This window comes from Anolis carolinensis, chromosome 5 (assembly GCF_035594765.1).
Source record: "Anolis carolinensis isolate JA03-04 chromosome 5, rAnoCar3.1.pri, whole genome shotgun sequence".
NCBI lineage: Eukaryota > Metazoa > Chordata > Lepidosauria > Squamata > Dactyloidae > Anolis > Anolis carolinensis.
In genome coordinates, this window is record NC_085845.1 from 81,284,173 (window position 1) to 81,299,247 (window position 15,075).

Sequence of the window (15,075 nt, forward strand, 5' to 3'; positions counted from 1 at the left end):
AGAACACCAGCACTTAAAGTAGCACTGATTTAAAGGACAGTATGTCTGCATTAGGGGTGTGCATTTCGGGTAGACCCCTTTCAATTTTCAGTGTTTGGTTTTTGGGTGCCCCCATTCTGGTTCCCCCCCCCCGTGAGCTGCCCAAATTCGGGGGGGGGGGGGTCAGTGCTGTTTTTTCAGTCCAGCAGCTCAAATATCTGTTTTCTCACTGAGAAGATCCAGCCCATTGGCGGCAATAGGGGAAATTCCCAGGATCCCCTTTCCATCATTTTTAGGGCTGTTGGGGTGAAAATGGCCACACATTGGAGGACACATTTACCACCGCAAGCCCACCAAGTTTCAGAACGTTTGGGTCATCCACTGATTTATAGGAAATTCTTAAAGTTTCTAGAAATAAAATCTCCTTAAAAAACTCAAAAAGGTTTTATGGGACTATCTCCATAGGACTTACATAGGTGGAATTTGAAAACTGAAATAAGAGATATTTAATATCAGACTTTCTTTGAAGTATTCTTGGTGTCTGGATTCACATTTTAGGAATATTCACATTTATATTCCTTGTATTTGACAATAATACGGAATGTCTTTATATTCTGAAGGCACTAGATTCAGTCTAATCACAAAGTTAAGCCTGGTAGTACTTGAAAAGGAGACTGCCAGGGAGTTGTACGACTTTACTCAGAGGAAGGAAATGGCAAACTACCTCCAAATAATTCTTGCCAAGAAAAACCTATGTTTAGGGTTATCATAAGTCAAAGATAACTTAAAAGCACGCAACAAGAAGATTGTACAGTTGTTTCAGTGCTCTGAAAGTCTAAAGCATAATGTTACCGTTTTTCATTTAATCCTTTTGCTGTGCCCTGCTCAAGTTGCATTGAAATTAATAGAACTATACACTTCATCATTTCAGTAGAGCTTTTGTAAGAAAACTTCTGAGGGCCCTTCTACACAGCCCTATATCCCAAAATATCGCAACAGACAATCCTACAATATCTGCTTTGAACTGGGTTATCTGAGTCCACACTGCCATACATCCCAGTTCAAAGCAGATTTTATTCAGAGTGGGATTTTATTCAGCTGTGTGGAAGGGGCCCCAATGGGATCCTTTTATTTGGTGCGCCAGTTGCTTTCAACAAATACCCACAGTGGCATGAAATAAGTTTCCACCGAAAGACCCATGTTCAAGTCTAAGGTCACAGTCTTTCATAGATGTTTTATGATTTTAAAGTTCTAGCCTAAACTTTTGTCTTGGAAGTAAGTTCTCTTAAGTCCAGTGGAACTCTCAGTGAGGATGCATAGGATCACAGCCTTAATGAAAAACCTTAATAAAATAGGGAAATATTATGTTCCTCTTTAGTTCAGCATCGGCATGGCTGATATTCATTGTTATTCCCAGTTTAAATGAATTTCTTAAAACTCAGTATGCATCTTTGTTCATAGGCATTTGTGTCAGTGTTCACGTTTGCAGCACTGTCATAACATTACTTCTGGGCCTTCATGACATTATTCTTCCTGGAAAGGCATTGATGACCCACTTCTAAGCATGATTGTTGCCACAACAAGTGTTAGGACTGGGTTGTATTAGCTCATTGCATTTTCATTCAAAGTGAGGTCAGAATAGGGCATAATGTTCTTTCACAAACACCCGGCAGAGGTGCCTTCTGATTTTTAACGAACATTTTCTTTCTTCTTCATAGATTTCTCACATGCTGTGGCTTATGGCAATTAGTCAAAGACCAACTGTACAGAAATATACATGATTAAACTCACCACTTTAAAATAAAGTTGTTTCTTTTCCTTTTTTGCAGTGCAGTTTGCCTCTAAGATTAAAAAAGGACCACTTCTGTTGCAGAGTTGAACAAAGCTCCCTTAAACGGATTTATATCTTGCATTTCACTGCAGCCATCACTGTTTTCATTCATGTCCAATTTCCTTTTGTGCTCTTTTCTGGATGACAAAGCTGTATGGTGCCTGACGCTGTGTCTTTTATAATGATTTATTAACTATGTCAGAAGAGATGGGAATGCTGGGAAGCTGTCTTGTACATTGTGACAGTTGATATTGATTATGACAGTTCCTGGACTTCAGTGGTTTCTCACAGTATTTTGAATAGTATTTTGGTCTTTTTGGTGTAGATGTGATACAAGTCAATGTGTTTTTCCTGATTGGTGGGGAGTTTTTTTTTTACTATCTTTTAATGTGAGATGAGCTATAATAATAGATTGTGCAGAAAATAGCAAAATTATACAAGGAACAGTTAATGAGGGAGCAACTTGAATCTACTCCTTAAATGTCAGCTATTACAAAATAAGTATGAACACTTCAGACTCCTTCAAAGTTTCTGTTCATTCCGCCTTTGTGTTCATTTATGTTAAGAAGTTAAATACAGTTTTTCTTTTGTCCTGGATTCCAGAGTTTCAGCTTATAAACATAATTCACATTTATAAAAGGCAACAAGAATTTTGCTATATACTTAATGTGTACTTTTTAAGTGCAATCCATACGTCATTGAGGTTGACTCCTAAAGGTTTACAAGCAGCCCTCAAGTTAAAAGACACTTTTAGTTTAGAACGGGGTGTTAACATTCCCTATGTTATCCAAACCTTAAAAAAGCATATAAATATATTTTGTTTCCAGGGTTACCGATCACTCTTTTCTTCATAGCTTCAATAATAAACAGGCAGTCTCCAGGTTACAAATATCTGACTTACAAACGACTCATAGTTAAGAATGGGGGTGAGACAACAGGAAGTGAGAGATATCTATCAATTGGAAGGGAAATTCACTCTTGAAAGAGTTATTATCATGGGGAAAAGGGGTCTCTACTGAAGCTTTCTTTTTAATCCTTGTTTTCACAACAAGCAGAATTTTTCAAAATGTTATTCTCACAGGGACAGAAAGTGAGATGAAACCATCTGAACAGGGGCACAAATAGCAAACAAACAACACAGGATATTAACCATTCCCTATCTATCTATCTATCTATCTATCTGGCTGTAGTTACACTGAAAAAATGTGCCTGTTCTAATTAAAAACACTCAACTTCAGAGCAAACCTACAGAACATATCTTGTTTGTAATATGGGACTGCCTGTATATTGTTGCTGTACTTAGAAGATTGGGCTTTATATCTGTTTTTTTAATTTTAAATGTGGACATTAAAAATATTAAGGCCTGGAGAAAGTAAAGATGAGAAAATTTGAAGCTTAAAAACCCGCAGCAGTAATGGCCATTTAGCTACTATTTAAACCTTTTGGACATATCTAGATCTAGATCTATATATATATATCTATCTTCACTCTCTTCACACACTTTAGTGCTTTGAAGATCAATCTTGCAGTTAATTCTTTCAATCAAATTAGTGGCAGTTGAAAATTAATAATTTAATAATTTGATAATAATCTAGATTGTACCATCAATTAGTTGTATTTGCGTTCACTGATAATAGTGCTATTTCATTAGACCAAACTTAGAATAACTGACAATAGTGCTATTTCATTAGACCAAACTTAGAATAACTGAAAATATTTGAAATACTTTGTGTAAGAACAAATTTTCCTGGCTTTTCTGTTTTCATTTTTTTAATTCAAAAGATTAGGGAATTTCTGATTCTCTACCAGCATTTGGTGTAGAGATTAGAGAGCCAATGCGGTATAGTGGTTTGAGTGTTGGGCTGCAACTAGGGCTGATATTTCCCTTTCAGCAAAGCAAACCCATTAGTATCCTTGAACATATTGCACTCTCCCACACTCAGAGGACACAAAGGGCAAACCCATCTGAACTAATCGTTCCAAGTAAATCTACAATTGATCGAGGCCTTAGGGTCACCATAAGTCTCAAACAACTTGAAGGCACACAGCAACAAAATTAACTTAACTATAGTGTGGTCTGTCATAACTTTTGTGAAAGTTTAACTGCATGAAATATGAAGAGAGTATTAAGAAAAAAATAAAAGTTCCCTACTCTAGAAATCTCTTTAGGCAAAAGGACTTGACTTCTATATCCTTTTCTCTGAAAAGGCTGTATATGTGTCTTTTGGTACCTAGATAAATAGAAGGTAATTTTAATAAAACCTTTATTTTCTAAGTAAAATTGTCATGGTGTGAATGATGAGGCAACTCTAAAGCCACAGCCTCTTTGATGCTCTGCTTATTGCAGTCCAGCTTGGTAAGGAATACTTTTAAGCATTCCAGTTATGCATGTTAATCAGGTTTTAAATGATTGATGCCAAAGGACTCTACTGATTAATCGAAAAGCAACTTCTAAGAATTTCTTTCTAGGCTCATCTCTGAAGATGCTAAATGTTTCATTCTGGTACCTTCAGGTATTAGTTCACATCTTTATCCTACCTATCTAAGATGTGCTTTAAAAATATAAAACAGTTTGCTGAATAATCTTTTAGGAACACTGCGACACTATATCCACTTGGCCTGTACTTAAAGGGAAGTAAATGCATTACCTTATTTGGGCTGTAGGTAATTTTATAGACTTTTACCCTGTATATTTTAGTGTATTTAATATACAGTTGATGCATTACAGGATATTGTTCTGTTGTCTTTTATTAATATTTTAAAATAGTAGACAGTCGACTAGGTTTTTGCATTTTAGACTTTAGACTTATTAAGCAAGAAGTTTGCTAATTATAAAAAGCATTCTATTTATTACTTTAAAATGTATTAGGATAACTTGTACCACACCTTTTCAATAGTAAGGAAAATAAGATAGACATTTGTAAAGAAATTCAATAGAACAGATCTGAACAAAGTGCAGCCTGCAGGCTACATCAAGTACTGCAGGGTTATTTCTATGGCTTCTCGGATCCTTGGGGAGTCAGGGAGGGGGGCACGTTTCCACGTTCCATGTTTGGAGCCATTCTAGGATCCAACAAAAGTTTTGCAAAACTTCAAAATATTTTTTTTAATGGCTTACAGAGACTGTAGGAGTATTTCCACCATATTTTAGGTCTGCTCTGGCATAATTTTTTAAAACAGAAAGTTCACTGGAAATTACTTCTGCTCACTTTTTTGGAAAAAAGCCTCTTCTGGGCTTATTATGGTCCAGGAAAGCTAAAAAAAACATGGTGGACATGCCCACCTTGTATTCTATGGGGGCGTTTGTAAAAGTGGTTGCAGCAGGGGTTCCAGTCCTCCAAGGCTTTCTGGGACATTATAGTGGACCTCTGTCCATCTGCAGTTATCCACACCTGTAATAAAAGTGTTGCTTCTTCTTACGTGTTGTCTGTGAAATGCACACATATGGGTTTCCCCAGTGCGCCTGCGCAGAGTTCGGAACCTTCTGGAAGTTTAAAAGTGAAACAAATTGGCGGGAGCCCCGCCCACTCTCCCCATGTAGTATATGTAGCCGTGGGCGGGGCTACGCCTCAGTTCTTCTTTCCGCGCGACAGCAGACAGTAGGAACCTTTTGTACTCCTCTCTTTTGGATTTGCAACGGTTTTTGACTCTGGACTGGCCTTGACTTGCTGCCCTCTCCTGCCCCACTTTCTGGACTGGACTTTGACCACGAATCAGGCAATGTCTACTTTATTCTTTAAAAAATGCAGCTCATGCGGAGCTAAGCTGCCTGACTCAGACAGGCACAACATGTGCCTTTTGTGCTTGGGGGAAGGGCACGTTCCCCAAACCTGCCCAATTTGCCAATCTTTCACCCCCCAAGCACGCAGAAACAGAGAGGCCCGCCTTAAGGCCGTCCTCTATGAGCAAGCCCTGGCGCCAGAAGAAACACGCGCCCAAAAACGGCCCTGCCCAGAGGCCTCCCCTCCTCCCCTCCTAACTGAGGCCTTAAACTCCCTCCCAGCCAGGGAAGAGAGTGCTGCCGAGGATTACCTGGTGCCTGAAGCGCCACGCAAAAAAGCCAAATCCTCCAGGACCAGGGAGGCCAAACAGAAAGAGGGCTCAAAAAAGCAAAAAAAAGGGAGGCAACTCACTGGCGAAAAGCCCTTGAGTCCCCCGCTGCAAAACCGGGCTGGAGAAAACATGCCTCGGGACCGAGGCTCTCCGAACCCGCCCTCTCCGCAGGAGACTCCTCCCCACTTGTCTCCAGTTAACTCTTTGCAGCCTCTCGCTGAAGCAAGCAGCGAAGCTGCCCCTGAAGGCCAAATTGCAGAGCCCTTCCCCACGGCCTTATCCTCCTCCCCGCTCAACCCCAGACAGGCAAAGCCTCCAGGAGGAGGGGCGAGGCCGCACCATGAGGGCTGCTCGGTACTGTGGGCGCTCCCCCTCCCTCGAATCCAGGGCCTCAGGCTCTAGGAGCCCATCCAGAGCATCCTCCTACTCCAGGTCTTTTCCCCCTGGCCGCAACCGCCCTTATTATGCTGATTTCTTTTATCCCTATCCCCCTCCACCCCCCTTCCCCTATGGGGCTCCTTGTTACTATGATTTTTACCCAAACCGAGGCCAACTTCCTCCTCCAGTGCCCAGGCAGCCTCCTTCTGCTTCAGCCTCCCGACCAGAGGCCACAATACAGGCACTGCCTCCCACTCAAGGACCTTCCAGCTCCTCCCAGGCAGCTGAACCAAATCTGCCTGAGCAAGGAAGGGAGCTAGCTCACATCCAATCAACTCCCATCCCTGACACACTGCAAGACAGGGATCTAAATGCATCTGAAGGAGACACCCCTTCATTGGCACCCCCTCAAACTGAAATAGATCAAGACCCTCAACAGGCAGAGGATTTTAGAAACTTTTCAGCTCTCCTCATTAGACTCTCAAAAGCCCTTAACCTACCCACCCCCAAACCAGCTAATGTTGTGGAAGATCCCTGTTTTTCCTCCTCAGAACAACAAACCCCAATATCCACAGCCCTCCCAACCCTTCCATACTTGCTACAAGTTATCAAAACTGTGGGGATAGCCCCATCATTAGTACCAGCTACTCCAAAACGAGCTGAAAACCTTTATAGGGTTGATCTCTCTACAGCCTCTTGGCTTGCAAAAATGCCTAAGGCCAATTCAGTTGTTACAGACGCCCAACCTAAACCAACTCAAAGGGCACAGCTTACACCCTCAGACAGAGAGGGTAAGAAACTTGATGTAATGGCCAAAAAGTTCTATACCTCAGCCTGCCTCTTCGCCCGTATGGCTCACTATGGAGTATACATGAGTGTATACCAAAAATTTCTCTGGACTAAAATGGAATCCTTCCTCGATTCTCTTTCCCCTCATCAACAAACCCTTGCCAAAGCTTTTCAACAAGAAGCATTATCTCTCACGGCCTTTCAAAAGGACCTAGCAAAGAATACTGCCGACGCATCGGGAAAACTCCTTGCAAGTGCAGTGGCCCTACGAAGACATGCATGGCTCCGAGCCGCCATCTTGTCTCCCTCCGCTCGCTCCCTTATTGAAGACTTACCAATGGATGAAGCGGGACTTTTCAACCCGGAAACAGACTCCCAACTCGAACATTCTCATAAAATGAAACAAACCATCACCAAGTATGGACAACATCAATACCAACCCTACCCCTCCCAGCATCGGCGATGGCCTTATCAACCACAATACTACCGGGGCCGCTACAGTTCCCTGCCCTTTCGAGGAAGACAACGGCAGCAGCCTGCCTCAACAGGCAACCGCAGACCACCCCTCCCCACGAAGGGTCAGTACCGCGGAACAAAACCGGCAGACAATAGGAGACGGCGCTTTTAGCCCCTCTCCCCCTACTACCACTCACTCCTCCCCAGTTCAAACTATGTTTCCCCCCCCCTTACCACCCACACTTACCTTGATAGACTCTCTCCATACCTTGAACGGTGGCAACAGATCACATCAGATGCCTGGGTGCTAAACATTATAGAGAGTGGCTATGCTATAGAATTCCTTTCCCTGCCACCCGTGGGACACATCTGTGCCACTTCCCCCTCAGACCCCCTCCTTGAAGAAATAAGTTCCTTACTTGACAAAGGGGCAATTTCCCCCATCCCTCCTCACCACGTTTCTTCCTGTTATTTTTCCCGTTACTTCTTAGTAACCAAACGCGGTGGCGGTCTTCGCCCCATCCTAGATTTACGTGGTATTAATCTGTACATCAAACCACGTAAATTCCGCATGGTGTCACTCCCCACCATCCTTCCCCTTATCAGGAAGGGATCCTGGCTTGTGTCTATTGATTTGAGGGATGCTTATTTCCATATTTCCATTATGGAAGATCACTGTAGATTTCTCAGCTTTGCAATAGGAGACTCCTGTTACTCATTTAACGTCCTACCCTTTGGCCTTTCCACAGCCCCAATGGTCTTTACCAAATGCATGTCAGTAGTGGCAGCCCATTTACGCCGACACCACATAACGATTTTTCCGTATCTGGATGATTGGCTTTTATCAGCGGAATCCCGCGATCAATTGCAATCTGATATTCATTTCACTTTATCTTTTTTGCAGACCTTAGGTCTCGTTGTCAACAGAGAAAAATCCCACCTCTCCCCTACCCAGCGTATCACCTTCATTGGCGCCCTTATAGACACGCAGTCCCAAAAGGCCTTCCTACCAGAGGAAAGATTCAGAAACTTAAGAACTATGGTCTCCGAATTGCGCCACTATGGACGAGCGTCCGCCTGGACAATCCAATCCACCTTAGGCCACATGGCCTCAACTACAGTGGTTACACCATACGCTCGCCTCCGCTTCCGAACCTTACAAAACTGGTTCGTCCGGAAATTCGACCCAATCCGAGATCACCAAAACATTGTCCTATCACTTCCTCAGGACGTCCTCAACTCCCTCTCATGGTGGACAAAGAGGTCCAATGTGTGCTCGGGACATCCGTTTGTTTCTCCTCGCCCCTCAGTCTCACTGACAACAGATGCATCAACACTAGGTTGGGGTGCACACTTACAGAACCTAACAGCCCACGGCCGTTGGTCAACACAAGAGCAAAAGCTCCACATCAACGCCTTGGAGCTCCTAGCCGTGGAAAAGGCCCTGAAATCCTTTGCCCGCCTTACCAAAAACCAGGTCATCCAACTTGTCACGGACAACACAACAGTGAAAGCCTACATAAACAAACAGGGAGGGACCCGCTCACTCACTCTCCTCTCCATCGCATCACAAATCTGGGAATGGTGCATTTGCAGGAATATTTTTCTCATAGCGATTCACCTGCCGGGAGAGGACAACGTCCTAGCGGACTCCCTGAGCAGAACTCCCCTCAGCAACCACGAATGGAAACTCCACTGCAGGGAGTTTCGCTTCATCACGAGACGTTGGGGAGTTCCTCAGGTGGATCTCTTCGCCTCCCCGGCGAACAAACAGTGTCCTCAGTTTTGCGCTCGGATACGTCCTCACGCTGCTTAGGAGACGCCTTCCTCTTCACGTGGGTACCAGAACTGCTATACGCATTTCCACCACTCCCACTCCTGACCAAAGTGGTGGCCAAAATCGTATCAGACAATGCAAATTGTATTCTCATAGCCCCTTGGTGGCCCCGACAGGCCTGGTTCACACCCCTCCTGAAGGCATCGAAAGGTGACTACGTCCGCCTGAGGAACAGCCCCGATTTTCTCACAGTCCAAGATGGTCTTGTGAGACACCCAGACGTAACATCTCTACAGTTGACAGCGTGGAGGATCAGACCACGGCCCACCTCTCCGACGCCGTCCGTAGAATAATCTTTGCAGCCCAAAAGACATCAACAAAGCGATCTTATACATATAAGTGGTCTCGATTTAAAGAATTTGCCTCCACCTGTGAAGTAGACCCCTTTACAGCCCCTACTTCAGTAGTACTCGACTTTCTAGTCCACCTATCCTCTAAACATATGTCTCTATCATCAGTCAAGTGCTATACAGCCGCTCTGTCTTGGTTCAGAAGGAAAGCAGGACAGCCCTCACTGTTTCACGATCCACTCCTACGCCTATTCCTTAAAGGCTACAAAAATACTTTCCCACCTAGCTCCTTACCTCCTCCATCATGGAGCCTGGAACTGGTCCTTTCTCAGATGTCAAAGCCCCCATTTGAACCAATGGCCTCTAGCGATCTCTCCCACCTGTCTTGGAAGACGGCATTCCTCGTCGCGATCACATCCGCTAGACGAGCAAGTGAAATTGCAGCCCTACGGGGTCCGTTTTTCTGACGACAATGTGACCCTTCGGACGGACATAGCATTCCTACCGAAGATAGTTTCACACTTTCATATGTGCCAGGACATTGTTCTACCCGCCTTCTTCCCTAACCCATCATCTCCCCTGGAGACGACTCTTCACTCTCTGGACGTCAAAAGAGCACTACTGTTCTACATTCATAGAACTGCCTCCCACAGAAAATCTCCAAGACTCTTCCTCAAATATAGGAAAGATGCCTTGGGCCTTCCAGTCACTTCTCAACGTCTGGCCTCCTGGATCACCTCAGCGATTCGCCTGGCTTACCAACTAGTGGGCAAAGAACCACCATCGCATGTAGCTGCACACTCCACCAGGTCACTGTCAGCCTCCCAAGCCTTCCTCCGGGGTGTATCCCTGCAAGATATCTGCAAGGCAGCTACCTGGTCATCTCCATCGACGTTTGTGTCACACTACAAGCTGGACATCCAGGCGAAGAAGGATGCCGCGTTCGGCAGGGCAGTGTTATTCTCCTGTGTAGCATGACCCACCTCCAAGGTTAGTAGCTTGCTATTCACCCATATGTGTGCATTTCACAGACAACACGTAAGAAGAAGTATAGGTTGCTTACCTGTAACCGTATTTCTTCGAGTGTTGATCTGTGAAATTCACACAGCCCGCCCATCCTCCCCGCTGAGGTCATGCCTCGGTCTCTCAGCTGCTGTCTGCGGTGGAGAACTGAGGCGTAGCCCCGCCCACGGCTACATATACTACATGGGGAGAATGGGCGGGGCTCCCGCCAATTTGTTTCACTTTTAAACTTCCAGAAGGTTCCGAACTCTGCGCAGGCGCACTGGGGAAACCCATATGTGTGAATTTCACAGATCAACACTCGAAGAAATACGGTTACAGGTAAGCAACCTATACTTATGACTCATAAAGCCTTGTGTGGCATAGGTCCAGACTATCTGAAAGATTGTAGCTCCCTATACGAACCTGTAATAATCTACAACGGAGAGCTTTTTTCATCCTGATACCACCACAGGCTCTTTTCATGAGGACACAGGAGAGAGCCTTTTCAGTTATTATTGGTAGCAGCCTGCTCCTCTTTCCTTTTGGGCATGCAATATACTGCCTCAGCTTTCAATAAGTCGTCTTTTGACCTGGTCACAATGTTCAGTTGTTTGAAAGCAATGTCATGGAATAGAAATTGTGTAGTTTTCAGTGACCTGGATACTGACTATTGCCATGTGTTCATTCAGTCCAGAATTACAAAGCTGTTGGATATTCATGAAGTTGTTTGATTTATCATCCAGTAAATGACATATGGAAATACACATAGGAGGATAGTCTGGATAAGTCTCTGATTCTCCTCTCTTTCTTTTAGATGGCATTCACAATGTGACAGCACTTTGCACCTTACGTGTGACAATCATCACCGATGATATGCTGACCAACAGCATCACTGTACGACTGGAAAACATGTCCCAAGAGAAATTTCTCTCTCCGCTACTTGCTCTCTTTGTCGAAGGTGTGGCTACTGTGCTTTCAACAACCAAAGAGGGCATTTTTGTTTTTAACATTCAAAATGATACTGATGTCAGCTCAAATATTCTCAATGTTACGTTTTCTGCATTGCTTCCTGGTGGTATTCGAAATGAGTTCTTTCCCTCTGAGGATCTTCAGGAGCAGATATACCTCAACAGAACACTCCTCACTTTGATATCTACCCAGCGAGTTCTACCTTTTGATGACAACATTTGTCTGCGGGAGCCTTGTGAAAACTACATGAAGTGTGTGTCTGTACTTAAATTTGACAGCTCTGCTCCATTTATAAGTTCAAACAGTGTCCTATTCCGACCCATACACCCTATCAATGGGCTGAGGTGTCGATGTCCCCCTGGTTTTACAGGTGACTATTGTGAAACAGAAATTGACCTCTGCTATTCAAACCCTTGTGGAAACAACGGCCTTTGTCGGAGCCGAGAAGGAGGCTACACTTGTGAATGTTATGAAGACTACACTGGTAGGTTCTTATTTGGCATTATTATATATTGTGTTATATATTGTGAAGGTAAACAAAGCTTGCTTGGTGACTAAAATGGCCAAGATCAGTTTAAATATGAGACCAACATACATTTAAACTTAGCTGTAAATAAAATAAAATAATATAAATGTGTGTGTATGTGCCTTCAGATTTCCTGGCCACTTGCATTCACTTACATAATATGAATTTTATAGGATTTTTTTAAAGGGAAGGAATACTTAAGAGATAGTTTGACCAGTTCATACCTCTGAAATTCCCTAAGCAGCTTTTAGGCATTTTTTAAAAAAGATAATCTACTATGTTCTAAAAATGATTGTTATCTTTGTATTGTTTAAATTAGTTTTTATATGGTCATCACATTGAAAGCCCTAATGGGCTGAGAGATGATACAGAAATATTTTAATAAGAAGCAAACACTATCACCTGCAACATCTGGTATTTGTTGGTTATCTCCCATCCAACTATTAACCATGGCTTACCATGCTTATTTTCCAAGATGAGACAGGAGCTGCCTAAAGTTAACTATAAATATAAATCTGAACAAGAAGACTCTATTGCACAAAAGGCTGTAATACCATATTTACTCAGATCTAATGCTCACCTTTTTGGGCTAAATTGTCAGAGTATTTGCAACGCAGCAGTAGTTGGATGGAAGCAGTGGAGCGCAGAACCAAGAGACACTCAGAGACGTTGGTAAAACTATTTACAAAGTTTTACTGTATGCAGCAGTAATCAACACAAACAGACTTGCAGACGACAGACGAACACAGGACTGTTCTGTTCTTCAACAGAACTTGACTCGAACTCTAGGCAGACAGAACTAAAACTGAACTGACACAATTGGTATGCACAAACACTTGTGTCTGGATACTCCCTAGCTCCAGCCACACATCAAGGTCATCATAGCATCTTGGCAATTAACTCTTTCCACACTATGGTACATTCTGTATGATGCAATCAGTTGCAATACAAGCATGGCACAAATTGCATTCAAACACTATCAATACACAAATCCCACATTAACATAAATTACATAGCCACAAAGAGGTGCACATTAGATTTGATGGCGCATTAAAATATTGTACATAAACCCACCTGCTCCCCTCCGTCAGGCCAAGGCCGGCGAACTCACCAGTCTTAGCCTGACAGAAGGGCATGGCTTCCCAAATGGCCTCATTTGCAAGGCTTTCAAAACTTCCCCCATGGTTTTGAATGCATATTGAATTGGGTTAGTTGGGAAGGTGCTGCCTGTCCATCAGGCCAGGACTGGCGAGTTTGCCAACCTCCCCTGATGGAGGGACACAGTTTCCCCTTGCCTGTTGGCCGTTCCAAGGAGGGCAGCAGAATGGCCAACAGGAAAGGGGAAGCCATGCACTGCATTCGACAACTGACTTTTTTTTTTAATGCGCACCTTCAAATTTGAAGTGTGCATTAGATGTGATGGCACATTATCCTCTAGTAAATACATGTTTGGAGCATGCCAAATGTTTAATTTTCTTTCATTTTAAGTAGATAAATGCAATAATTGGAAGGACCATGTGAAAATATAGATACATGATTTCATGTAGAAAATATGTTCAGAACCTGATATATCAAGCTAAATAGTATGTATAAGTATGTAGAGATGCATAGGATCATCACGGTGGACATCTTCACACATTTGGTCAGTTGAAAAGGGTTGCAGGTACTGTAACACCTATTCAGCAGTGAGGAAAATGGAAATGCCCTTGTGTGTAGATTAGATTTGCTGCTCATTGGACTGTCTAGAACTAGCAATTATAGTAAATCATGCAGTTGGGGGGAAGGGCATTTCCATATGCACTGACATTCTCAGCAGACCATGTTGCAGATACTAAAGAGGATTGTATTGTTGTTTAAAACAGTGAAATGACAGGATAGATACTCCATATGTATTCATTTTTTAAAGGCAAGTATAAATTTTCAATAAATTTAACTCACTTTGACACAGCTTCATGACATGTGCCTGCACTGTGTCCACCAAAGTATTGATTGTGTCAAATGTTATTTGTTATTAATTATTGAAATTATTTGTTGAATACTTCACTGCCTATCCAAGCTCTTGGTGCAATGCACAAAAGAATATTTAAAAGGTCTGGCCATGTGGCATGCCAGCTTTAAATGTGTGATCGGAATTCACCTTTATTTGTTGGAAGAAAAGGTATAAGCAAATTTGTAGTGGTTAGGTACATTAGAAGCTTTCAATACTATTTTAAAAAATCTTCCATAGATTTAAAAGTTAGTTGTTCTTACCGAAATGATAATGCTCAGAAGAATGCACTCCGCTTTGGAAGTTCTGCAATTTTACTTTAGCCTATTAAAAACATACTTTGAAAAATAAGTGCAAGAAACTAGCAGAGAATCTTTTGTTTGTCTGCTAAAATACACTGATCTTAATACTGAGATTATAATCCAAATATACTTCTATTGCCAAACACCTTGATTTCCTCTAGATTCTAGAAAGTAATTACATCCTAATAAAGAGCTTCTTTTTCTCCCATGGTTGCTGGCCCCTCCAAACTTTCAAAGTCTTGATTTTCCTGGATGTAATTTATACATGATGAAAGTTTCTCTGTCTTCAGGAGTCTTCTGTTTCCAGAATTACGGTACACAGGGCTTTTATGAGCTATTTCTGAAATGGGAATACCCTCTAATTGTAATTGCCTTCACTTCCTGTGATGTAAGGAGGTGAGTGATCAGGAGACATAATATTTGTGACTTCAAATCAGATCTGGCACGACATCATTTCATTTTGCCTGGTTAGCAAATACATCCTACCTAAAATGATTGCCCCTATGAAAAGGAGAAAAAGTAATCTTAAACATGAAGATGTGTTATTGTTATTTTTTTCCTGCCATGCGTGTGCATGTTCTATATATAAAGGGAACCAAGGTGGTGTAGGGGTTTGAGTTTTGAGTTACATTCTCTCAGTCATACATGAAACAAATAAACAGCAAGCCTCCTC

At 42.7% G+C, this 15,075-nt stretch overlaps 1 protein-coding gene across 5 annotated transcripts in view; it reads left to right on the forward strand.

Moving 5' to 3' along the window:
* celsr1 (cadherin EGF LAG seven-pass G-type receptor 1) overlaps nt 1-15,075 on the forward strand; it is a 211,118-nt gene that overhangs the window by 80,763 nt on the left and 115,280 nt on the right. For 4 of the 5 annotated variants that reach the window (XM_062981674.1, XM_008111611.3, XM_062981675.1 and 1 more), the window contains exon 2: nt 11,433-12,071. The exons of the other annotated variant lie outside the window; for it this stretch is intronic. In XM_062981674.1, coding sequence (XP_062837744.1) covers nt 11,433-12,071 — 639 coding nt within the window. The remainder of the gene's footprint in view (nt 1-11,432; nt 12,072-15,075) is intronic. 5 annotated transcript variants of the gene reach the window in all.